The 25,439-nt window shown below is 49.5% G+C and overlaps 1 protein-coding gene across 4 annotated transcripts in view; it reads right to left on the bottom strand.

Annotated features, from left to right (window-relative positions):
* The window catches only part of CSMD2 (CUB and Sushi multiple domains 2), a 232,004-nt gene that overhangs the window by 19,711 nt on the left and 186,854 nt on the right, over window positions 1-25,439 (bottom strand). For all 4 annotated transcript variants that reach the window (XM_040651777.2, XM_015297825.4, XM_046903586.1 and 1 more), the window contains 14 exons: window positions 25,188-25,333; window positions 21,525-21,605; window positions 21,048-21,161; window positions 19,299-19,487; window positions 18,682-18,828; window positions 17,546-17,734; window positions 13,024-13,209; window positions 12,594-12,788; window positions 10,984-11,157; window positions 10,480-10,653; window positions 7,041-7,214; window positions 6,060-6,248; window positions 3,250-3,423; window positions 751-933 (listed from right to left, as the gene is read on the bottom strand). In XM_040651777.2, the coding sequence (XP_040507711.1) occupies window positions 751-933; window positions 3,250-3,423; window positions 6,060-6,248; window positions 7,041-7,214; window positions 10,480-10,653; window positions 10,984-11,157; window positions 12,594-12,788; window positions 13,024-13,209; window positions 17,546-17,734; window positions 18,682-18,828; window positions 19,299-19,487; window positions 21,048-21,161; window positions 21,525-21,605; window positions 25,188-25,333 (2,315 nt within the window). The remainder of the gene's footprint in view (window positions 1-750; window positions 934-3,249; window positions 3,424-6,059; window positions 6,249-7,040; window positions 7,215-10,479; window positions 10,654-10,983; window positions 11,158-12,593; window positions 12,789-13,023; window positions 13,210-17,545; window positions 17,735-18,681; window positions 18,829-19,298; window positions 19,488-21,047; window positions 21,162-21,524; window positions 21,606-25,187; window positions 25,334-25,439) is intronic.

Below are 25,439 nucleotides of genomic sequence, written 5' to 3'. Positions count from 1 at the left end.
CCCAACCACCAAGACCTGAGCGTATTAATAACATGATTCGGTGTCTTTTCAATCAAGAGCTCCATCAATTTGGAATAAATTTCCAATTCATTTACAAGCTCTCTCTGAGCTTTCGGCTTTCAGATCAGCAGGAGAGAAGCACTTGCCCAGGTCTCCTTGCATTTGGTATCCTGCTTCCTTTTGGCTTTTGTTCTTTCCCCATTTGATTTTTAAGCACTTTCATAAAACAGCAGCAGTAAGCAGCACGGCTCAGAGAACCTGGCTGGGGGTTTATCACATTGGATGATGGGGCCTTACTTGATTCCTTCAAATAGAAAAATAAGGGGTTTGGGTTTTTTTGATACAAAAAATCTGCTTACCGGTTTATAATTTGCACTTTGCATTTCTGCTCAATGCAAATGACTCTTGCACGTGCCAGTCCCAGCTTTAACACAGGCTTGAGGCTATTCACATCACTCACTCTGATGCATTTCTTTGATAAAGCATCAGTGAACTACTTAGTGGTGCTAAATCCAGTGTGCCCTACGGATGTCTGGGAGGTGGAGAGTTGAGGCTGCCTCACGACATGGACAGACACAGAGTCATAGAATGGCCTGGGTTGAAAAGGACCACAATGATCACTGAGTTTCAACCCTCCTGCTACGTGCAGGGTCACCAACCACCAGACCAGGCTGCCCAGAGCCACATCCAGCCCGGCCTTGATGCGTTTCATGGCGAGCAGCCTGGCTCGGATCAGTGCTGGAGCAGTACCTTCACACTCGGGCTGCACGCCGCTCCAGGAGCCGTTGGCCTGGCACGTCCTCTCGGATGAGCCCCGCAGTGTGTAGCCGGGCTCACAGCTGAACCTCACCACGCTGTCCACACCAAACTCATCTCCCAGCCCGATGCCGTGCGATGGGATCCCTGGGTCGCCACACACACCCTGGCTGCCTCCTGTTAAGAAGAGAGCATGACACCATCAGAGCAAGCCAAGCTCAGGGCATGGCTCTTCTCACCCACCTGCACTTTCAGAGCACCAACACGGAGATGGGGATCACGTGGCTGACTCAATTTAACTCCACATGACTCATCCCCTGACTTTGGGAGCCCGCTGTTTGTAAGCCGGTTGCAAAATCTGGCCATAACTCCTGCATCTCAAGATGGAGTCTTACCAGCTGGAGCTGCTTTCCGTGGCAGCTGCTCCAGCAGACAGCAGCCTGGTTGCCAGCATCAGTCATGTGGATGGTTTCCCTCCAAGCAGAAATTACAACATGCTCCAGGCCACCTCAGCAAGCCCTATTGTATTTGCAAAACAAGAAGCTGTTGGGTTTTGAGCACAGAGGCGAGAGGGATCCAGCTGAGAACCATCCGCTGGTACAAGTTGTGAACACTTTGTGCTGCTGGCTCTGTGTCTGGGGACGGGAGGAAGGGAGCAGCTGGAGCGGAAGCCTCGTGGGGGGCTGCTGGAGCAGGCTGGATAAATGCCCACCTCCTCGCTGCCTGGTTTGGGCTCGCACCGTGTACGCCTGCTCTTGGCTTTCTCTGCTAATGATCTGTGTAAACACAGTGAGCCCCAAGCCAGGAAGGACTATTTCACTCCAGCAGCTCACAACGAAGGTCCCAGTTCCCGGCCCTGCTCCGATTTGCTGCAGGTACAACCTTTGCAGTGTAACACATAATGTAAAATATAATGAACATATTTATCATCTGGGGAAAAACACTTGCTTTTAGAGAAAAGGGGGAAAACGCTCGAGGCTCAGCATTTTCCTTCATGCTGAATTGTACCAAACCCCTTTGTTTCACCTTGCAGAAGCTGTCGTCATACTGGAGGGATCTGCACACCGGAGAACCTTTGGCAGGAGACAATCAGGGCTTATTCTGCTCTCAGCTTCCACCCTGAAAGGGCCATGAAGAACCTCTCCTGGGCAAAAGCCAGAGCTATGAGTCTCTGCTCTCCCGCCCCAGCTTCCAGCAAGGGTACGGACTGGGAGGGCACTGAGAAATGAAGCACCAGGCCAGATCTGTGTGTTCTTGCTACAGTTAAAGGAACACGACCAATGGTTTCATTACTCATTGCTTTGTTTATTGTACCACCCAAATTTGGTGTAACAAGAGGGGCCCTATCCTGGCTGCGGGGGAGAAATCCCCAACCCTGGTTCTGAGGGTGTTCATGGGGCCCCAGTGCAGGGAGCACCCACCAGGACCCACCAGCACTGCTCTAACACTGCTGCTGTGATGTCCTTAAGAAAAGCCACACACAACAGATGTCAGTAGGAACTCAGAGTAATGCTGAGCATTCCAAACATCCACCCAAAAAGATATGGGAGAGACAGTGAAGACCACAGGGGGAAGAGGCATGAATTAGAGCAGAAAACCCTTTAGAGCAGCTACAGATCAAGAACTCCACTCTGCAGATACAGCTGCTGAATAGGAAGACGACTCTGCCTGATTTCTTTTCGCTTTCCAAAGCAGAGGTTAAACTTGGTCAAGTACAGCTGCTAAGTCTAAGTGGCATAATTAAAAATTAACACTTGTCCCAACTGCTTTGCTCCAGCTAAGTTCTCATCTCATCTGCATCTGTGCTCTCCACAGAACGACTGATAGGATGGCACGGAGAGGGCTCTGCACAGCATCCTCCAGTTATTCAACATCTTTCCTCCCACTGGAGGCCGTCAGCTGGGATCCCAGTGCCCTGATCTCAAGAAGGCTTGGCAGCACATCCTTTTGTATCCCCCCTGACTCTGATTTGTCTCCTCAGGGACATTTTGGCTTATCAGGATGTTTTCAGTGCAAGACCCTTTCCTACTGGCACAGGAGCAGAGACGGAGTCCTGATGCCAAACTGCTCCCAGCTGATGTGCTGAGACCCAGGACAACTTGTGGTGCCTCAACAGCAGATGTCAGGCCCTGGAAAGGGGCCACACATGCTCTTTTACCGGAACACATGAGAAGGAGGGTCAGATACTGCAGTCAGATGCAAGGACCTGATTTTTCACAAGCCACGTTCACCCCATACAGACAACATGCAGAGAAAACCGTAAAGCAGCAGGCTGCAGCACACCTCCTGCCACAAACATTTGCTGCAGTGATTTATTCCTCCTCTTGCAAGCTGAGTGCTTTACACTCTGCCAGTGCTTATCATCCAAGTTGCAGGGGACCTGATAGCTAAGACAGTGATTTTCAGCATTCCCCCATCCAAGCCCTCCCCTCTGCAGCGCTCGCCCTCCCGCAGCTCAGCACAGCTGTCCTGCTGTCCCCATGCCCAGCTCACCTGAGCAGTGCGGCAGGGAGCCGCTCCAGCGCCCGTCCAGCTGGCACATGCGTGTGGAGTTGCCCATCAGAGCCCGCTTCCCCAGGCAGCTGTAGCGGACCACGGAGCCGACGGTGTATTTGTCACCTGAGATCTGAGCGTGGGGTGGGGAGCCCGGGTGCCCACAGGAGACCACTGCAAGAGACGGATGCAACAGGCTCAGCCACGAGGGAACCGCCTGGTTGGGGCTGCCTGCTGGCACTTCGGCAGCTCACACCCACACAGCGGCCCCAGAGCTGCCCACCAAACAGCGGTGCCCAGCCCCAGGGATGGGCTCGCACTGCATCGCCTCCTTCTGAGGGCACATCAGGCGGGGCACAGACCCTGCTGAGGGTCTGCACGTCGGTGCCTTGCCTCAACACCGACAGGCATCTGCACATTCCTCAGAGAACCCTTCTCAACCTCAAACCATTCCATGCACATCCTCACCCCCGCCCTGTCCCAGCAGCACAGAGCTGTAATCGATGCTGTGTCACACCTGAGCAAATTATCCTGGCGGATTCGGAGCGCTGCTCGCTCAGCCATCGCCGGTAAAGAAGCACCGCTAACAATAATTAATAGGTTTACTTTAGCTTGGCAATCAAAGTGGAGACAGCGAGGGTGTTGACAAATATACCGACAGATCTAGGGGCTATTAGACAGGTCTGGATGAGCATTCTCAGCCTAAAGACCACGCATCGCTCGGCTGCTGAAGGAAAGCATCCGTAACGGATATGTTCTCTCCCTCTGCTAGAGTCTAAAAATACAAATACTGGCATTAGGTAGAAAACATGATGTATGCCTCAATAAAAGGAGAGCACGCTTCTGTTTGGGCATGTGGGCGTTGAAATATATTGGTGCAGAGCTGTGACTAAAACCAAGGACGCTTTGCAAAGAAATGGGTTTGATAGCTAATACTTAAACTCACACTGTAACTAACAATTTAATAACAGATACTCTGGCAGACTCAGCTAAGCTTAAAACCTGTGGCAGTATCGAGGTTTTGAAGGGATTTATGTACACAGCAGGAAGACTGCTCCTTCTGATGTGCTGGGCTCAGCTCCCATGTGCTTTCCTTCCTGGACTTCTCTCCCCCCCCTCAAAGGAGATCAGCTCTGCTTTATTCCCCCTCAAACCAGGCATGAGACAAGATTCCCAGCACAAGCCTCTCCAGCATCAAGCCTCTGGGCTTCTGTTTTAGGAAGTCCCCACTAATTTTGGGTTCCCAACTATAAACACTTGGAAGGAATCCGGGTTTCAGCACTGAGCACATCCTAACTTGGACACACAGAAAACAGACACATGCAAAAATCTCTCCAAGCTATTTTGCCTGCAGAATCCAGATATCAGTTGTAGAACTGACCTGGGTTTCCAAAGTCCCCACAAATCCTCCAAATCAATGGATGTTCAGCATTTTAGGGAAGGAGATCCCTGTTACTCAGCTGAGCAGCTGTGGGCTGGAGCAGCCCGAGGAAGCACTCTTGGTTTGTAAAGGCAACAGCTCACCCGGAGCCCCTGCAGCTGTGTTAACACGTGGTTATCACTTGTCAGTTCCCCACGGCCTGTGCAGGGTGCTGTAAACACGAGAAGGTGGTATGCTGCTAACAAAAGCAAAGGAAAATGTGCCAAAGTCTACTGCTTATAACTCGGTGTCAGAGGATGGAACAAGAGAAAAGGATCTGGTGGTGGCTTTGGAACAGCTCAGCTGATTCAAACTTAAGAAGCTCCATTTCTGACTGCTTTAGTGATTTGTTATGCTGGGTGACAGAAGATCACAGCTGCTTTAGTCTCTAAGAAGGAAATACCAGCACAGCCCCACATCTCTGTTCTGGCTGTTGGGTTTTTTTTTTCCTGCTTGCAAGGCAAAACCCAACCCCATAAAACACTTCAATTTCCTCCCGGATGCCTTTCATATCCCAGGAAAGCTCCCCATGCTCTGCCTTGGGCGTGTGGGTGTCACCTGCACTGCTCCTTGGGCCAAACCCCCTGGCTGCTAACACTGGGGGCAGAGCTGAGCCTGTCCTGCAGGGCCAGCATGATGTGCTGGGGGCAATCCCACCGCCATCTTCCATTCAGTGCCGGGACTGCTCCTGAGTGAGGCATTACTACTGCAGCACATGACCCATGTGAGCATTCTGTAAGTCCTCTATGCTATTGGAAACATCCCTTAAGCCAGAATCACTGCCCTGAACCTCCCAGTTCACTCTGCAAACCACAGTGGCACAGAGGGCCAGGACACTTTAAGAAAGGCCAAAAAATGTAAAGGAAGAGTCAAGAAACAGATCCTCTTTACCACCTGCTGTGCAGCAGAACAAAGTTCAGGTGTGTTTCACCACAGTGCCATTTCCCTTCCCTGAAGCCATGGGGATGAGTGGGTGGAGGGAAGCTCAGCCATGCCCCACTGATGCTGAATACACTCTGTCCTTGGTCGGGCTAATTCATGCTGTTCCCTATGAAGGTCTGTGTTTCAGAAACGACGTTTCTCTTCTCTACCCACAGCATTTCTGCTGAAGCCAAACGGAGCCAGGAAAACTCAGTGTGAGCTGCCTCCCCTGCAGAGGGAAACAATCTCTGTCTGAAAAGATTTCTGTCCTCAAACCTTTTCCTCTTGTGGGCAGGACCCAGAGGCCAGAAACATTCCCATGGATTAGAAAGGGCTCTGGGTTCAGACTTTTTACAAGAGCTTTCAGCCAAGTGAGCACCAAGAGAGCTGCATGGAATGAAAATGCGTGGCAGGTTTGTGGAGCAGGACTGGAAGCCCTGAGCGAATGGTATTAATGTGAAGAACTTACAAAGACACTGTGGGAGGGCACGGTCCCAAGTGCCATCCCCCTGACAGGTAAGGACGTGTGTACCCAGTAAGTAATATCCATGGCTGCACTGATATGAGACAGTTGTTCCAAAGCTGAATCTGTGAGGACCACTCGGCTGCACTTGACGGATGCTGTTTTCCAGGTGCCCGGGGTCGGTACAGTTTACAACTGCAAACAAACAACAACAACAACAAAAGTACAAAACAAAGGGTGTAACAAAGAACAAAGGATTCTTCCAAAAATGAGCAGGAAAAGGGGAAGAAACTACAAGTCGTGTATTGCACAGTTTGGGGTGGTTTTTGTTTCTTTTTTCAGATTCTCTGGGAGCAGAAATAGAAACAGAAATCTTTTTTAATAAAGAGAGTGGAGGCAGTGCTGCAGGCTCACAGCCTGGCACATGGTGCTCAGCAGCTCAGCCTCACTGTCCAGCCCCAGATCAGGACTTACACATCCAGCTAAGGCTGATCTCCTGACCCACACAGCGACAGTATCAACAGATACTGAATTAACAGAATAAAGATGGAGGGAGTGAAGGGAGGGGAGGGAATCTGGTAAGTGAACTTGGTGCTGATGTCACTGGAAGTAGGGCAGCATGTAAGGAGAAAGGGCTCTGCAGCAAAGAGCAGAGTGTTTGCTTTGAGTAAACTGGTCCCGAGTTATCAGGATGACCTCTGCTAATGGCCTAGCCCGATATTTTCTTTTGTACTCCCCACTTAAAGCAAATAATTCAATATCTTGGAGGATGTAGGGCTGGGCAGAGCCCATTAGGAGAAGCCCAGGGGAAAACTGAGTTTGTAACATTTAAAAAGGCCCTCAGAGTTCCAACATCACTTGCACATTCCCAGGGAACCACGGGGTGTTTTACACGAGCTTAGGACAGCTTCAAGCTGGATTTTGGGAACGCTGAGCAGCCAATGAGGACGGGAGGCAGCCCAGCACTCCTGGGCAGAGCAGACTTACCACGGCAGGCAGGCAGGGTGCTGCTCCACTGCCCGTTGGCCAAGCACTGCGACTGCGCTGCTCCTTCCAGGCGGTACCCGGTGTTGCAGACAAACTTGGCCACGTCGTTCAGGTTGAACTGAGTGCCCTGGGTCAGGCCGTTGGCAGGGTTGCCAGGGTGGCCACAAGTGATGGCTACGATTAGAAATTGGAGATGTTACCTCTTTGCCTGGGAGAAAGTGAATTATCCAGTGGAAAAAATAAACAACTCAGGAAAAGAGAGCGGTGGAGAAACCCACATCAACTCTGAAACTCAGACAGACTTCAAAGATGTGTGGCCAGCTCTGCTGCAACACTGAATCAAGTTGAGGATACGGTAACTTTATTCATTTTACTGGCGTAGGAAATTCTCTGAACCACTCTCTAAGCAGCACAGTGCCAGCATCTCACTGACTTATACCGTAAATCCCCAGAGCTCCTCTTCAAAAATCCCAGCTACTGCTATTAATCTATTGCCTTACATTACCCTGGGCATCACAAACGCAGCCATGAAACCTGATGTTTTCCTCCCCCTGCCTGGTGTAAGTCAGATGCTCACTGCAGTATAAAGTTACACCTGGAGGGATAGTAAAAAGAGAAGAAAAATCAGGTTTCGAGCATATGGCCTAAAAAGCTTAAATCTTCCTGCTTCAGTATGAGAAACTTCAGGGGAAAACCTTTGTAACTAAATCCCTGTAATGAGGATTTTTGTGTAGTTCTTTTTCCTGTGGCTGATGTAAGCTCAGTCCAGCCCTGAGCTGCTCCAGCACGTCCCAGGGGAAGCGTCAGGTGGGGAAGGCACAGACGGTGGAGCAGCAGGAGCCCAGCAGCATCAAGCACCTGCAATGCTGAAGTTTAAAGCACTTTCACCTGGGCCACTCTGCTGGCAGAGGTGGGGCTGGGAAGGAGGGAGCAACCCGGGAGGACCTTTGCTTTGGGCACTGCAGCAAGTCCCAGCACGCAAAGGAAATGTCAGGATGCTCCATGCAGAGCTTTTTGGCTGCTTAAGGAATGTGACATCTTCTGACAGCTGAGGACAAAATGATATTGATTATTGTCATGCTGAAACTGGGTAATGGCCCAGCAGTAGAAGTCCAGCACTCAGCTGTATGGCTGCCAAAGCCAGAAGCTACAGGGGAAGATGAAATTCCCACAAAAGATCCATAACACATTTGACTGCCAGGGCTGGACTGTACCACAGGGATAGGAATTTATTCCTTATGCAAGCTGGTGACAGGTACAGGTTTAAAAAATATGAAGCAAGACAGCATTTCAGTGCTACAGGAAGCAGATGTCAGATTCTCTGAGGGACTTCTGAATACAATTATGCACGTTTTGAAATAGCTGATGGATTCTTTCCCAGAAAAAAAAAAAAAAGGCTCCCTCCAGTTGGCATGGATCAAAAAGACCAGTTCACATAGAGCAAGCAACTGCAGCAGGTTTAAAGAGGAAATATCAGGACAGTGGGAAATGATAATGCGGTAACACAAGGTACCCTGAGCTTATCCAGAAGGTGATAAAGCCTCAATCCATCTAATTTCAGAGCTCGAGAGTGGTCTGCTTTAATGACATTAAATTTACATTATCCATAAGGCTTAATGTAGTGTAATAACTTCAAGGCCAGTTTCTGTCTGGGACACCTTAGCAGGGCTCTGCACAAAAGCTCGCTGGGCTTTCAGGTGCCGGAGTGGGAAACCAGCACAAAGCAGCACCGAACAAAGGAACTGCGTGCAAATGAGCCCAGCAGTGGAGGGACGGTTCAGTACCAGAAGACAGACACAGACAAGCTTTGTTCTGAAGGGTTTGGTCCCTCCTGAAAGACACAGGAAGATGCAAGAAAATGGATGCTTAAAAAATCCTCCATTTCCATAAATCTGCCTGACAGCGGGAGGACCTCTATCAGTATTATTTCCTGGTCCAAGGTTACTGTGTGTGTACTTGGCAGGTAAAAGTGAATTTAAACCTTTTCAGCTGAGCATCCTCACACACTGGAATAATTCGCACCTGCCTAAAGAACCAGAGACAGCCTTCCCAATAGTTCTTTTCCTAAAAGCCCCAGGAGGAATCCTAGACACGAACACCTCCAGTGTTAGGAGCCTCATGCAGACTTTACAGCTTGAGTCTGTTTCTTACTTTTAGGCTGGCATCTGCATATTCATTGATTTGCAGGTCGTCCTTACCTCATATCTTGCTGGTACTATTGTGCCTCAGTACACAAAGCCCTAACCCAGACATCTGAGGTTGGAAGTAAACACCTGGAGAATCGTGATATGAAATGGATTGCATTGTCCGGCGATAAGATGCTTAAACTTATTAACAACTAAGGCTCTAGAGACATACTTAATTAGCTTATTTACTGGAAAGATAAATGAGAAGGTTGTGCAAGGTGACTCATGAATGTGCATCAGAGGAAGAGAGAAGCTGACCTTCTCTGGCACAGAGCATGGGTCTCATAAGGAAGGTGAGAGCAGCAGTGTGCTTGGTGGGGACACTGCCTGCCTCCAACCTCCCCACACCCCGATGAACCCTCCTCAGAAAGCACACCTTCACCTGTGCTCATCTACTGGAAATTCAGTGTGTAAAAGCAGCAAAGTAAGGTGGAATTTATACAGTAGAGTGGAGAAGCAAAGCAGTCAGAATGGCCATGTTGCCACTGCTGCCATTCCTCAGCCCTGTCCTGTGCAAACCCCAGCGATGTTCACACACCGTACACTCACTGCCTGCAAAGCAATCTCGTACAGCCCGGCTGTGAAATGCTTTGAGAAGCAGAAAAATGAGCAAAGCAACCTGAAAGCCCACAGGTTGCTCCTTCCCAAACCAAGGGTGGCTGCCTACAGGACCTGCCACTCCAGATTTGTTCCCAGCAGGACAGCTGGAACCAACTTCATCCTCAGACTGCCTGGAGAAATACCAGGCTCACTTCCAAGCATTGGCCCTTTTGGAAACCTGACTGTGTTTCTCCTGATTTCCCAATGTCATCTCTGTACCTGGCCTCTGAGTACAAAGTATCAGTGCCAGAGATGGCTGTTCTGTAATGGAGGGTGCTGCTATGGACTGCAGAGCTGCCAGCAACACGTCGGGCTGAACGGGAAGGACCGCTCTGTGCAGAGGGGAGGGACTCAGCTGGTGCTGTCAGCCTGACAGCACTCGTGTGAATGAGGAGCATTTCCGAAACAAAGCTGAGCTCTCCTCCCAGAGGAGCAATGGTATGGGGGGATACTGCTGAGGGAGCCTGCTTTGGGAGGGGGGTTGGACCAGATGATCTCTCGAGGTCCCTTCCAGCCCCCACAATTCTGTGAAAGCCAGGACTGACAGGTCCCCCTGCTCCAGTTCTTCACCGCTGTCAACTCAACGACAGCCTCTGCGTGTTTTCTCATCCTCTGACCACAACCAGGGCTAAAATACCTGACAACATACTTACGCACACAGACAGGCGTCTTCCCGGACCAGCGGTGGTCCTGCTGGCAGATGCGCACGGACATCCCGATCAGGCGGAAGCCGGGCTGGCACTGATAGACCACACTGCCGCGGTAGTTGTAGTTCTCGCCGTTGATCTGCCCGTTGACGATGGGGCTGGGAACGCCGCAGTGCCCGGCTGCAGGGGGGGACACAGGGGAGGCAGTCAGAGCTCCAGCCCAGAGCCAGCGCACGCCGACCTGCCTGGGTGGATCTGCAGTCATAAATCAAACCGGAGCGGCAGCAAAAAACAACGGATCGTTTTTAAAGCTCTCCTCTCCGATCTCAAAACATCTCACATCTGCTAAGCAGTACGGAATCAAAGCCCTCTTCCTTCTCACATCTACCGACAACCCCAGTGCTACGTTCGGTAGCGCTGAGTCCTCACTCGGGTTCTTTCTCAGATTAGTATTTACACCCCTGCTCCCTCCTGACACGCAATGAGGGCCCCCTCAGCACCACCACATACCCAGACACCTCACGTCAGCCCCGCTCCACAGCCCGTTGGCCATGCACTCGCGCACGCGGGAGCCCACCAGGGTGTAGCCGGTGTTGCAGGAGAAGATGGCAGTGGCCCCATAGCTGGTCAGCGTGCCAATCTTGTTCCCATTGGGAGGCGTGGGCAGGTCTCCACAGGAGATAACTGAAAGGGAATCCAAAGCATGATAAAAGGGAATGGGCAAAACGGACAGGGTTATATATATAAATATGTATATATATATATAAATAATTTTGTTCATTTGTTTTAACAGAAGTGCGACTCTCATCATCACAAGTCATTACTGAAGGCAGAAATGAATAGGAAAGATTATTAAACAGTTACATGCAGAACAGCAGTTTGGTCACGTTGTGTGGGCTGACATACAAGCACTGCTAACGTTCATGCTTTAAGACATGAGTGGAGCAGGAAAGGTAAGACTGGCTGGGAAGAAACCAGACAAGTTTTTCACACAGGAAGCTCTTCACACAGAGATGTTTCCATTATCAACCCATCACCAGATGCAGCTGGGAAGCAATGACTATCAGAAAACCCACAAAATGGCACAAGATTAATGTGGGATTTCAAACCAGAGAGCATGGAGACCTCTGTGCTTCTGGCAATGACTTCCAGGATAGGGCTGCAGTCTCCAGACCTGACCCAGAGGGGACACCCAGATGAGAGCCCGGGAGCACCTCCTCTGGTGCAGCTGGAGCTGAGCTGGGAGCCCTTGGAGATGCAGCTCCAGACACAGAGTTCAGCTCCTTATTTCACCTGCCTTAAAGATCTGCAAATCCTCTGGGAGCTTTCACACTCAGCAAGAAAACAGAGCCTCACGCTGGGTTCCTGTGACCTTAGTGCACTGCCAAGTCCCTGTCATTTGAATTTATGTGGCAATAACGCAGGAGAAATAAAATGGGGTCAGGCTCACGCTCCTGGATCTGGCTGAAGAGCTAGCGGGGGTAAAACTACATCTGTCACTGAAGCTGGCAGTCACATCTCCAGAAACAAAGAGACCCAGGAGGGAAGGGAGAGCTGCCATTCCAAAGGAGAAATCTTGCTGCTTCTATCTGCACTCAGAAGAAGAAAAACTCCACCTTTGACAAAAGAGGAGATCCAAAGCACTGAAGTCGTGTCAGAACGACTGAGAGCTGCTTGTTTGCCAGGAATGCTTTTGATTTACAGGTGACTCCATTACCCTCATAAACTTGGCATTTGCATCAAATTGGAAGAGGTTAGGTTTTAAATCAGAATTTTTTATTTTCTTTCTTAAAAGCAAACTTCAGAGCATCTGGCACTGGTGACAGCTAAGCTGCTGGGACCTGACAGCGACAGATGAGCTAATGTGCTTGAGTTCTTGCAAAAGTGTTTAAATTAAATCGAGAATCAGATCAACAGACGACCTCTCCCTGCTCCCAAACTCTCCTTTAGCAGCACAGTTCTGCAGCCACCCTCTCAGGCGCTGCCAAGAGTGCCCAGGGCTGTGTTTGCATACTAACAGCACAGCCTTCACCCCTGCCCCATGGCAATCAGAAGTGTGATCCTTGTGAGACGCCCCATGCAGCTGACCAGCCCCTGGCACGGCTGAGCTCTGTTCTTACTTTTGCAGGTTGGCATTGGCTCGCCGATGCTCCACTTCCCATTGGCCTGGCACCTGATGACCCGCTGTCCTGTGTAGTAGTAGCCAGGGTCACAGATGAGCATCAGCTGGGCGTTGTAGTGGTACTGGATCTCGTAGGTCAGCCGCCACCGGCCGTGCTCCACAGCAATGCTGCTGATATCGGGGCAGGTGACAGCTAGAAGCCAGGGAAAGAAGAGACAAAGCTATTAATAGGGTGCTTTGGGGTATCTCAGGAAGCATGCTGGCTTTTTAAACGGGGGTAGCATCAACATCTCTACTTCACAAGTGGGAAAATGAAGTGCCAGAGGCACAAGTTAGCCACAGGCTGAAGATCCTTGTGTACTAAATGTTGTACCCGAAAGGCAGAACTGTCCCTGCTGGATGAGGCCGATGGTGCTCATGGTACTCACCCACGCAGGGTGGGGGTTGGTTGCCGTTGCTCCACTGCCCTTCCTGCAGGCACTCGGTGCTGGGCGGCTCACCAGGAGCCAGCTGGAAGCCCTGGTCACAGTGATACACAGCTTTTGTCCCCACTGTGTACTCCTTGCCAAAGACGACGCCGTTCTTTGGGGCCCTGGGAACTCCACAGGAGAGAGCTGGGAAGGAGGAGAGCAGAACCCGGCTGAGCAATCAGGCAGCTCCCAGTTTTATCACAGATATACGTAAGTGAGCTGAAACCCTGATCCCAGGCTCTCCTGTTTATGAAAGCTCCAGCACTGCTGAACCCCAAAGCTGCAATGAATGCCCGCTTTCACAGAGGATCAGATTTGAAGCTCTTTTCTAAGGGTGTGGTAACAGCAAAGGCAGTGCTCAGCATCAGTATCTGCTGGAAGAGACTCTGGCTCCTACGCTATAATATCTGTAACACAAAATGCATCAACACAGTATTCATAAGTTTTCACATAGAGATAAAGGATTAGATAGCAATAATGGTTTGTATTTACATCCCACAGCAGCGGCAACCCCAAACCTTTTTCTAACAGCACTTCTGGATTGCAGTAGGCAGCAAATTCTATAATTATGTAGCGCCAGAAGGAGGGATAAATTTAGCATCATGGCTGAGAAGGTGGAGGGGGGAATTCAGGGGGAAAACTGACAAAGAGGCACAATGCCAAATGGCTGTGCAGGACAGCAGCACTTGGGAGGAGCTGGGCAGGATGGGGCCAGGCAGGTCCCAGCAATGCAAGCACCAGCCAGACACAGACAGGCTGGAATCACACTCATTTATGCTGCAGGAATTTCACAAGTCGTGCAAACCCTGTTGCCCTCTTTCCTAATGCTGAGAAAACCAGCACTGGGAATCTGTCATTCAGATCTGTCTCTCCCAGCGTTGGTAAGAGCTGAGAAATCAAACCTGAGCTGCACCCACCCAGCTAATGAATGAACTGGAAGCTGAGCCTACATCTCCTGAGCCCTATGCTGACCTTCCCGTTATTCCCCCTACAAAAAAACAGGAGCTAGGAAATCATCAACCTTAGAAAAGTAACCTCTGGTGATGTGAACCCCATTGAACACTGAAAGGAGAAACCAAAGTCCTCATGTACAGCATCAGCACAACCACTGGAGCTCTCTACCACTCAAGGTCCAGGACACTTTTATCCCACCACTACTCCACGAGTTGGCCAGAGCCCCAGCCTGGAGCACAATTACACAGCACCTTGCAGATGCTGGTGTTGCTAATAGGTGTGAGTAATTCAGCAGGCTCATATTAGCATGATCAGGCATATCCCTGGTTGAAATGATAATCACACGTATGTCACTTCATCGAGCTAAGGAGCTCGGCAAATCTCTTCACAAGGCTGGGTGTCTAGACAAGCAGCCACGCTGAATACCAATTTCATTCTAAGGCAAAAGAAGAGGAGGCCTGGGAAGTCCTACCCTTCCACTTCCACCCTGCAGTTCTCTTGCTATTGCTTTTTAATGCTGCATCCTACCCAAGAGGATGGTAGAAAGCTGGCCCCTTCCCTTTCCATTGTCCCCTGCAAAGCCTCCTCCTCTCTCTGGCTCAATTCTCTGCTGCTCCCAGGGGCTGGAGAGAGAGACCCCAAAAACAGCAGCACTGCTAGTAGTTAGTTAGCAATAACACAAAACTTCTGGGCCAGAGACAGTTAACTAAGATGTTCATTAGGCCATCAGAAATAACAAAAAAAGTAACTCTCCTGCCTGCAGATGGTCAGGCTACAACATGAAGATGAGTTGGTCAGGAAGAGCTAATTAGGACTGCAAACTCTGCTGCACCAAGTGGGCTCTGTGCTGCAGCTGAAGGCAGCCCCATCCTTCTCTGCAGTCTGCCATCCTTGAGCAGAGGAAGCTATGGGTAACACTCCTGACAAAGTCCAGCTTCACTTCTGGGGTGGCAATAATCCTGCTCCAAAGAGCATTTCTGAAGCTCAAATTCTGGGCACTGAAATCTACAAAAACCAGAGATTAAAGACAGAAGCTGTTCCAGGGGAAAGCACAATCAACATTTGGCCAGGAGAGACCCACTGAGAGTGAGATCTGGGGAAAAAGGAGTGCTTATGGGGTGCAGAGGTACAAAAGCTCAGTCTGCAGGAAGAAAATGTGCTAGGAAAAGGGACAGAGGCTATGAAAGCAAATCTGCAGCTGGGATTCCAAAAACAAAGCAGCTTAAAAATAGACAGCAGAGACAGAAAAGGCATATTAGATCATCTTGTGTTCTCCTCCATTGTGCCAACGCAAGATTGTTCCCTGTAGAATATTCTCTGCTGCTTCCATAAATGTCAGCGAGGACAGAGCATGTAGTAAAGATTATTCAGAGGGGATCGGGAAGGGGAAGAGGATTATGTGCTGGCAGGAGGGAGCTATGGGAAATGTCATTTGTTAACTAGACCATGTGTTTACGGGGACCCCGGTTCTCCTCCTCCCGACACAGCTGATTGTGTGAGCAATTTATGCTGTGCTGTGGATCGAGTTCCCAAACCTCTGCCATTTGGTTCTGGCCACCAGAAAGGATGAGAAATTGAGCAGAGCCCAAAACAAAAGGTTGCCAGTTGGCTTTGGGAGCAACGCAAAAAAAGGAAGTGCTGGATTTTCTGCAGCTGACCTGAGCATGGAGAGCTGTGCCAACCCCACTCTTAGCTGCTGGGAGCCAGGGGGAGCTGCGCTGCCATGAATTCTCCTACGGCTCCGTTTGCTGCTGTTCGCCCACCTTCCATGTACAGCTCAGGGCACTCGGTACCCATGGGCCGGTGTTAAGATCCCTGATGGGAATATGGGTGAACAGAGAGAGGAGGTGACTTTCCCAAAGGGGTTATGGAAAGAACCTCTGTGAGCTCCCGAGGAACGTTCTGCTCCCACCCCTCTATGCAACACGCTCCCAACATCTCACATCCTCTCTCTGTCCATCCCCTTCTGCCTCTGTGTCTGAAATCCACCCCCCATGCACCTCCCGGAGGTAAATACAGGCTTTGGAGCTGAACGAGGCTCAGGTGGCGTTCCAGCACACCAGGACAGTAAGTACTCAGCATCATTAGTACTGTTCTTCATTATGTGATTTTCCTTAAAAAAAGACCCGGTGCATCAGAGAGATTCCTTGTGCTGGGCTAAGGATTCACAGGCACAGTTGCCATGACAGCCCTGTGCATGCCTGGCTCGTGGTGCTGCTCAGCAGCCCCAGCCCAGCTACTGCTGCAGTTAAATCATCACCAGAGCCTGTGCCCATTTCCCCAGCTTTCCCCTGCCAACGGCACCGTGCTTTGGTGACAGAGGATTGGTTTACTCTTTTCCAATCACCTTCACATAAATACAGCCTTGAGAAGGGGCTCTGTTAAGCACCCCCGTTGCAAAGCATCCCTTCGGAGGCAGGACTGCACACAAGCTGTGTGCTTCCAGAAGGGACTGAGCGACTCACAGAATCATAAAGGTTGGAAAAGACCACTAAGATCATCAGATCCAACCACTGACCCATCACCATCATGCCCACGAAACCATATCCCTAAGCAGAAGGGAATTCTCAAGGCTCTTTGGTACCCCCCACACTATATAATCCTGCTTTTCCTTAAGGCTTGGGCTGGGTGACAGTGCAGACAGAGCAATGGGATTTTGCCTATGCTGTCTCTGTTCTCTGGCTAGTTTCCAGGGAAGTCAATGCAATATTAATCCCCTGTGTTCGGTTCCCTTGGAACTTGGATGAATGTTCAAAGACACTGAAAGGTTTCATCTGAATAAAGATGGTCATCTTATCAACACAAAGAAGCAGGGATGATTGGTGGATTCTGAAGAAGGTGCAATCAGAAAGTGTGCATAAAGAGAGGAAATAGTGCGAATGCAAACCCCCAGGCACACTGCCCTGTCCTGCCCTCTCTCCCACGCCTGGAAGGAGCCATGTGCTAAGTATGATATGTCATAACGATTACGGCTAATTAGGAGGTGATGTGGAAAGAACAACGGCATGCCTGAATCTTATACGAAGCCAACAGAAACTGGGCACCATCTGAATCCCAGGAACTCTGATCCCCCACGGACACACACAGAGCTGAGAGTGGATTTCCTGAAATACTAAAGGAAATTCCAACCATCAAATCCCAGCAGGACTCACACTACCACACTACTTCCCTCCTTCCCAGATTCTTCCAGGCAGCAGCTCCTCCTGTCCTTAACTCAGGCTTGGCTGTGCCTTTACTGAGAATTCAAACACTGCTACAGCAGAAGCTTCCGCACAGATGGACTCTCTCTCACCTGCCCCAGAGCAGACAATGACCCTCTGCTCCTCAGCAGCTAACTCCCTTCCTTCCTTGCTCATCTGTTCCCAAGGACTTGGATATCAGAGGATCACCTCTCATTGCCTCCACGCAGCTCAAAGCCTCAGCAGGGAAGTGGGGGGAACTACAACAGCTTTTCATTTCTACCCGTTTTACTCAGTCCTTCCCAGGACTGCCAGGTCCTCGTAAGGATGCAGCTTCTTGCTCTCACCTTGGCACAGCGGGATCGCTTCGTTCCAGTGGAAGTAGCCCTGTGGGTGCTGGGAGCAGGTGGCAGTGCTGTGACCCACGAGCCGGTAGCCGCTGTCACAGCCAAAGCGAACCGTGGAGCCGGGCTGCAGCCCCGTCTGGCTGAGGATCAGCCCGTGGGCTGGAGGCTGCGGGAGGCTGCAGTAAGGAGCTGCAAGAAGGGCAAAGGGAGGTACATAAATCACTGCATGGGCTGCAGCACAAATCCCTTTCCTGTTCTCGGGAATCACGTGGCAGTCCTGGCTTCGGCTGCTTACCATAACCTGAGGCTGTACAAGAAACAGAACCAGGGATAGATAAATACAAAGGGGGAAAGAGCGCAGAGCTACTATCTACGTTTCACTCAGCTCTAGAAATAAAAAGTAATTTCTGATAATTAAATATTACTTAATTCATTTACTGAGTAAAGTCATAACTTATTTATGACGTGCTGGCAAGTTCTCAACCCAGTTTTATAACTTCCATTAATTAAGATTTGCTAAGTTCCAAAAAATAGTAATTCACTTGAAGGAATTCTCATCAAGCTCTCAGCACACAGCAGTGGTTTTGTGCTGAATGAGCAACCAGGAATCCCTGGTTCTGCTCCTCCAAGAACAGAGCACAATGCCTGAGGAGGGCACGAGGCTTTTTACACCATTTTCTACACGTTTGTAACTCAGTGAGTGACATCTAAGTGTCAGCACGCACCAGGGAGCTCTTAGCACAACTTATGTTTCGTGATGTTAGTGTTCAAACATCTCAAAATGGTCTCATCTTTGCAGAGAGACAATAATTTTGTAACAAAGGAATCCTGACTGAATTGCCTGGGGTGGGTTTCATCCATCCGAAACCAAGCTGTCTGTGGTTATACATTCTGGTTCTGACTGCTAAGAGTAGCGGAGGAAGCCCAGCCAGAGCCGCTGGGTTTTGCTGGAGGTGGAGCTGCTTTCCCAAGCCTCACCAGCCTCAGAAAAAGGCTTTGTGTGCCCTCCCCCGGGCTTTGGCACCTCCTGTGGTCACAGATGGCCTCTGCCCCTCTGCAGCAATTTTGTGTAGATCCATAGCTGAAGGGATGACCACGCTGTTGGCAGAGGCATGCAGCCCCTGCCGGGCACTCACCGGAGTAGCGGATTTTGAAGCCTTTTCTGTTGTAGGCATGATCAGAGGACCAACGGAGATAGACCTTGTTCCCACTGCTGGTAACAGTCAGAGGGGCAGAGTAGTTCCCACTCAGTGACAAGAGCAGTGGGCTGTGGCCAGAGGGACCTGGAAGGAAGGAGGAGTGTGTAACAGCCAGGGCTGGCACACAGAAAGCATCACTCATGGGTCCTATGTGCCAGAGTGCGTTTCTGCAAGAAGAAACAGGTGTGCTTTGGAATAGCAGTGGGTGAGCTTCCACTTCACTATGAGCTCGTACTCAGTGCTTGTTTTGTGAGCATGAGCTCCACTGAATATACCTGGCTCCCAGAAAACCAACAGCAAACAAAGCCCTGGTGACTGCAGCAAGACCTGGCTTCTGCTCCAGGCGAACACAAGGGCTCCAGCAGAGCACCTGTATTCTACATTTGGCTGCACAGCTGTGTCTTCAGGAATATTGATGCATTCCTTGGTAGTTTGTCCAAGCCTACAACACCTGGTCTGCACAGGCTTGGAGGATGGGATTCACAGCTAACAGCTCTGCTGCCTCTTCCCTTTCCCCTCAGATGCCACGCAAGTCAAACTGGTGAATCTCTTACCATCAAAGATCTCAAACTCATCATACTGCTTCTCGCTGAGGAAGTACTCGATGGTAAGGGAGATGTTGTAGCCAGGCTCCACCTTGACCACCCAAGAGCAGGTCTGGAAGTGAGGGTAACTTCCCAGGAAGCTCTGGCTGAGGATGACACCGGTGGAGTCCGTCATCACCGCATTCATGGGGCAGGGCACTGCAGGGAACAAGAAGGACAGAGCACAGAAAATGAACACCAAATTTAAAGGAAGGGGCAAAAAGCAAGAACACAAAGAAATTCAACCGTCTTTGCACCATTTCACATGCCTTTCAAAACGAACAGCAATGCAACCAAACAACTATTCTCAAATTGCAAAATGCTCTCTTGGAAGCCCCTGGAAAGTTTCTCACCTGGGGCAGAATAAGGTGGGGAACAACAGACTTATCTGAGGGCACTCAATGAGTTGTCAGCTAGGACATAAGAACTCCAATTCATTTCTCTCACCATTGGAGCCCCCACTCAGGGGAATTCTGGACATATCAACGCAGCTGAAAGCCCTAAATGAAAAGGCTGGCAAGTACACCCCAGGAGAGGAGGCTAACACAAAGTGAGCAGAAAGCATAAAAAGAAAGGGATCTTACTTTATCCATAATTGTCTTTAAAACCCAGTGCAAACACTGCACTTGTATTAATAGAAAACAGCCAGAACTATCCAGAAAGAACACTGTATTCTTTCCAAATCCTTAATCCCATCAGTGATTTTTTGACCTCTGTAAATTGGTGGCCAGATGTAATTTAAGGAGTCCCTTTACCCCCAGGCTAACAACCATCAGCAAATAATTGAATGACCTCTCTTTTTCTCCTTCAGTCATGCTATTTCAGAGAGAATAAAGCTACAGAAAAATATCCCATTATATGGTAAAAATGTTCAGATAGGAGGGAATGAGGGAGATGAAATAATCACAGTTGGAGCGAACAGAAGTACCAGCAGGAACCCAGAGGATAAATAAGGTAACATGGTAGCACGGAAACATCCCTGGGATCCCTCCTGAGCAGCAGCAAGGTGCACAATGCAGTGTGCTTGGGGCATTCGTTTCTCTCCCACGTCAGACATTCTGCAGCACTAACAGAGGTTGTTCCTCACAGGAGGAGCGCTGAGCTGCAGCCTGCTCTGCCCTGCTTTGGCTGTTCAGGTCTCACTGGCAAACTGTCAGGCACAATTCCTCCCCCCACCCCGGGTAAGGACGTCTGGGTGACTGCTTTAATGACTTCACGGAGGCAGCCAGACACACTGCGTGGCAAAGCTCCATCAGCACGGCTTCAGTCAGTCCCACTTCAGCAAGTCTGAGCTCAAAGTGCCTTCCTGCCTTCAGGCTGTGGGGGGTAATTTGGCAGCACCAAAAAGAAGCAGTGCCCTTCCATATGGTGCTGAGAGCCCACAGATCCCCGGCAGGAAGTAGAGGAAGTTCCCTATCATTTATCAGGGAGCTGCTGCAGTGAGTCATCCAGCACATCCCTCATCATTACTCAGCTGCTGCTGGCTGAGCCCAGTGGAGGTGCATGGTCCAGTGCTGTGAGGCAGGCAGGGGAGCAGCCCTGCCCCGTAATTTTGCAGCATCAGGACCCCAGAAGTCAGAAAATTAACTCCTCTGCTGCAGCATTTGCAAGGAAATCTCTTCCAGCTGCAACCCCTACATCCCTTAGCAAGCCCTGTGCCCATGGCAGCCATCCCTGGGCAAGAAAGCTTTGGGTGCTCCATGGGGACCCAGGCTGTACCTTCACAGGTGGGCGGAGGGCCTTCAAACTGCAGGTGAGTGCCTAGTTTGCAGGTCAGGATTTCATTTCCAATCAGTGTAAAGCCAGGAAGGCATCTGTACCTCACAATGTCTCCTGCAGAAAGAAAGAGAAAATATCCTGATCGAGGAGAAGGATGAATTGTGCCCTGAGAAGAGGGCCAGGAACATGATTTAATGGTGAGTTGTTAGAGTTAGGGTAGTATGGTTAGGTTGAGGTTGGACTTGATCTTGAAGGTCTTCTCCAACCTGAGCAATTCTATGATTCTATGAAGTGTGGGGGATTCTGTATAGTGGCTGTTGAGCAGGGTCACACATCAGGCAGTGTCACACAGCTACACATGCAAAGGGGTCTCCTGGAGCCTGGGATTCGGGATGGACAACACGTCGTGTCCTCTTGTGGAAACTGCCAGCAGCTGAGGACAGCAAGGGAAGGAGGGCTCAGGGACCATGAGCCTACCTATGTTAAACTCCTCATTCTCAGTGATGATTTCTGCGTTGGGAACCATGGTCGGAGGCTGACACCTGAAGAGCTGGTAGGCTGAAAAGACAGTGAAAGAAGAGCAGCAAATGTAAAGCTGGGGATGAAAGCAGCCATGGCTGTCTCAGTGCCAAGCACAACAGACATCGGAGCAAATCCTCCCCTGACCAGCAGAAGAAATTGGCAGAAATGCAACCAGCCCTTTCCTCTCCAAACACTTACAGAGATGGCTCCAGTTACCTGCGTCCCAGAACAGCCTTTTTTTGCATCTAATAGGAAACAGATTTTCATCAGTCTGTGGAACCAGAGGTGTCTGGGCTCCATTGGACTGTTTGGATGAGCACTGAATGGTAACTGTTGGGTGTTGCCATAATGCAATGTTACTGTCCTCCGGGATACTACGAGAAGACCCTGGTGACCCTCACTGAGGTTAGGTCAGTCACAGAAGAGGAGCAGTCTCAGACAGCACCAAGTAAATTACAATAATTATTCAGAGAATCTCATCTTGACCCTGAGCAGAGATCAAAAACCTCAATGACTTATTTTTAACCCGGAATTATTCATTAATTTCTCCTGCAGATAACTCCAGGAGTGCAAACGTTTTCAGCTGCAAACTCTGTATGGAGCTCAGGTCACAGAGCAGCCCAGCAAGGCTGCGAGGCTCACATCTCACACCAGGCAGAGCCGTGCAGTCATTGTGTATTTAGGTGTTTCTTCAGAGGCACCAGGTAGCTACATGGGAAGGACTCCAGTCGAGGAGCAGAAGATTTCCTGACTGATGCACCTGACCAAATACACTGCAAAGAGCACATTTTCTATCAAAAATTAAAGATGAGCAAACACGGAACAAAACAAACGTACTGCTTACAGGGAGAGGGGTGCATGAGGTTTGAGAACTGCTCTGCTTATGAAAATAAACACACAGGAGCTGTGAGCATGGCTAAATTGAAAAAAAAATGGTACTGGGAACTAAATGAATATTAATGAAAGACATTTTCTGCTATTTGCTCAGCACTTCTGTGCATCTTTGCTCCCCTTGCACCTGACCCTGGACAAGCATAACTTCCTCTGAAATTTATATCAGCCCTTTAATTTAAGATACTGGAGCTCAAGCTGCCACTGAATATTAATTCTTACCAACTCCACTATGTCAAACTCTTCACACCACAGCGAAGCTGGCAGCAACCTTAATGAGGCTTATGATAATGCTTAAATACACATGTAAAGGAGCAGATTTCCCATCCTCTCATCCCAATTTCCCTACCCCCTGAGGTGGTGCAGAACAATAATGCTGGAAGGTCAGCATTGCAGGCACGGAGCACTCTGTATTCCATGACTGCACTGTATCCAGGAATGGGGTTCTGCTGCAGCTCACTGATCCCTGGGACTGTGTGGTACCATCAGCATTGTCATCATCACCTCTGTGTGTGTGCAGGAGGGGAGAGGCAGCGGATGGGGCAGTGGGAGAGAGCCCTTCTGCTACACAGCCACGAGCAGGAGGGACACACTTGTTTGCAATCTTTTAAACAGATGTTTGACAGTGGGGGAAGGGGGAACCTGCAACAAAAATGTAAATTAAATGCGATTTAAAAAGCACTTGACATCATCTATTGAAGTGGAAAGATAACCCACATTTACAGCATTAATCTCCTCTCCTTAATGGGCCATATTTCAATAAAGAGGTGCGATTAAGAAGGCTTCAGCATATGGGTGATACAGCACTGGCAAAGCTCCTTTCAACAGCACATCCATTTGTTCTCACCAGGACAAAACAGAGTCCCGTCCTTGAAACCACAGTGGGACCCTCTGAGTTACAGTGCCATAAACCCCCCCATCACACTCACACTTCAGCTGGCACCTGAGCTAACCCATTTAATAACAGGTGCCACATCATCATTTTTCAAGGGCTGCTATTCAATCTTCCAGCTCTCTAAATCATTCTTTTGTTTCCTCTCCTCCACCCTGAGGAAATGTTTCTTTGCAGGCATTTGAAAGAGCAATGGTTCTCTGACAAGGGTGCTGCTGATCTGCATTGCATGGAAAAAGACAATTTAAAGCTGAAGGAGAGTGCCTATGTCCTAGATCTGCCAACGTGCGGCTGAGAAATGAAAATACACATTGCTACAGATCCCCAGGAAATTCCATTTCCTGCACTTACACCCCAAAGAGCAATGCCAGCACTGCAAGTGACTGCACTGTGCGAGCCCGGAATGAACACTTCTCCCCTTTCTCCACCTCCCCAGTGCTACGAGGCTCCACATGCACAATGAGAGGAATCTCACCCTGCAGGCAACTACCTCAATCAGTGAATCTCTGGGGTTAGGCTTTATACTAAAGCCCCATGCATAAAGGGACCAATAACCCAGCGAGCTGTGCTTTAATAAAAGGCCAAGAGTGCCCATCTGGGAAACGAGCTCCAAATGGCTGCTGGCTGACGTCACTCCTTCCAGCACCACTCCAGACCTCCTGCCTGGACAGCCCAGGGTGGCTTCAGACCTCAGAGAAACCATGAGCTAAAGAAACCTCAGTATGAAGGGCTGTCAAGACCAGAGAACAGCACCATATGCTGATGGGCTCTAAGCACAGCAAAGACAGTAACTAATTCATATTACAAAAGGAAGCTCAGCTGCAGCAGTGTTCACATACTGCTCATTTCTGCACCAAACTGCCTAACTCCTGTTTTTCTGCATAACTCCTACATAAGCACCATGGTCTGGTAATATAAATCTTGCAGTGTTTTGCAGCAGTAAACCAATTCCCTCCGAAGCCTGGCAAGCATTCTTTAAATTCAGCCTATCTGTATAATTCTTGCCTTTTGGAACTGAGCGTAAGCTGAAACATTCTGCACAGATTCATCGTGTAATTCATGTTAGACTTTGCTGAAGTTGCTGCAAGCAAATTACCAAAGCAAGAGGAGGTCTCCATTTGCACCTTCCAAAACCCCAGTACAGCCGTAGCAACTTGTTAGCTAATCCAATTTAAAACTGGGTCCTCTTTTAGAGGCAGAAAGCAAATGTTCTCATTTTGATGTAATACCCAGCACATCTCTCTGGTGTGAGCTGCACTCACACCAAAGAATCCCCAAATAATTCAGGGATTTACAAGAATCATTTTCCTCCCCATGGAAACGAAGTCACCCCTCAGTCAGAACACAGCTGTCATTTAAAACAGGACAGCAAGATGACCCAATTGGTTTAGTATGGCATTGGAAAGACAATACCGTATCCAGCTAAAACTGCAGAGAGGGAGAGTTTTAAGTAAACAGAGTGGAGCTATCCATAATGGGATCTGCCACGGAGAGGACAGTATTTACAGCATCACCTTGAGAGAGGCGCAGGATTGGCATGGCTGTTAGTGCGTGGGCTCTTTGCTGTGCTTGAGTTATCACAATGTTACAGATGGATTTCTGCATCTGCCCAGACGGCGTGACCACTTGCCAGCACCTGACTGCACAAGAGACCTTCAATCTCAAACTTGTGAGAACTGCACTCCATTGCAGAAGACTTCAGGTAAAAGCCTATTTCCTCCACATATTGTCTCCCCTAGAACTAGACTTCCCCACAAGAAGCCACAGCTGACCCACGCCCCTCTGCATCCCAAGGGCAGGAACAGTGTATGCATCACACAGGAAGCAATACAGACCATAGAAGTAAATGGCAAAAATCCCTCCATTTGCAGCATCGCTGTGGAATTTCACCAGGACCTGATTGGAAGAGCTTTGGGCTGACTTCTTAGCAGAGTTGCCAGTGAATACTCCAAGCTGCGGGGCTGTTTGTTGTGGACCATCCCTAAAATTGTAGGTGAGAATACAAGAAAAAGGCACCATTACACATCTTTAATCCTAGGCAACAACCACCCCTCCTATACCACACACACACAGAACTCCCCCCAGTA

The sequence above is a fragment of the Gallus gallus genome, chromosome 23, assembly GCF_016699485.2.
Source record: "Gallus gallus isolate bGalGal1 chromosome 23, bGalGal1.mat.broiler.GRCg7b, whole genome shotgun sequence".
NCBI lineage: Eukaryota > Metazoa > Chordata > Aves > Galliformes > Phasianidae > Gallus > Gallus gallus.
The sequence above is the reverse complement of the archived record's forward strand: the minus strand, read 5'-3'. Positions and strand labels throughout refer to the sequence as shown.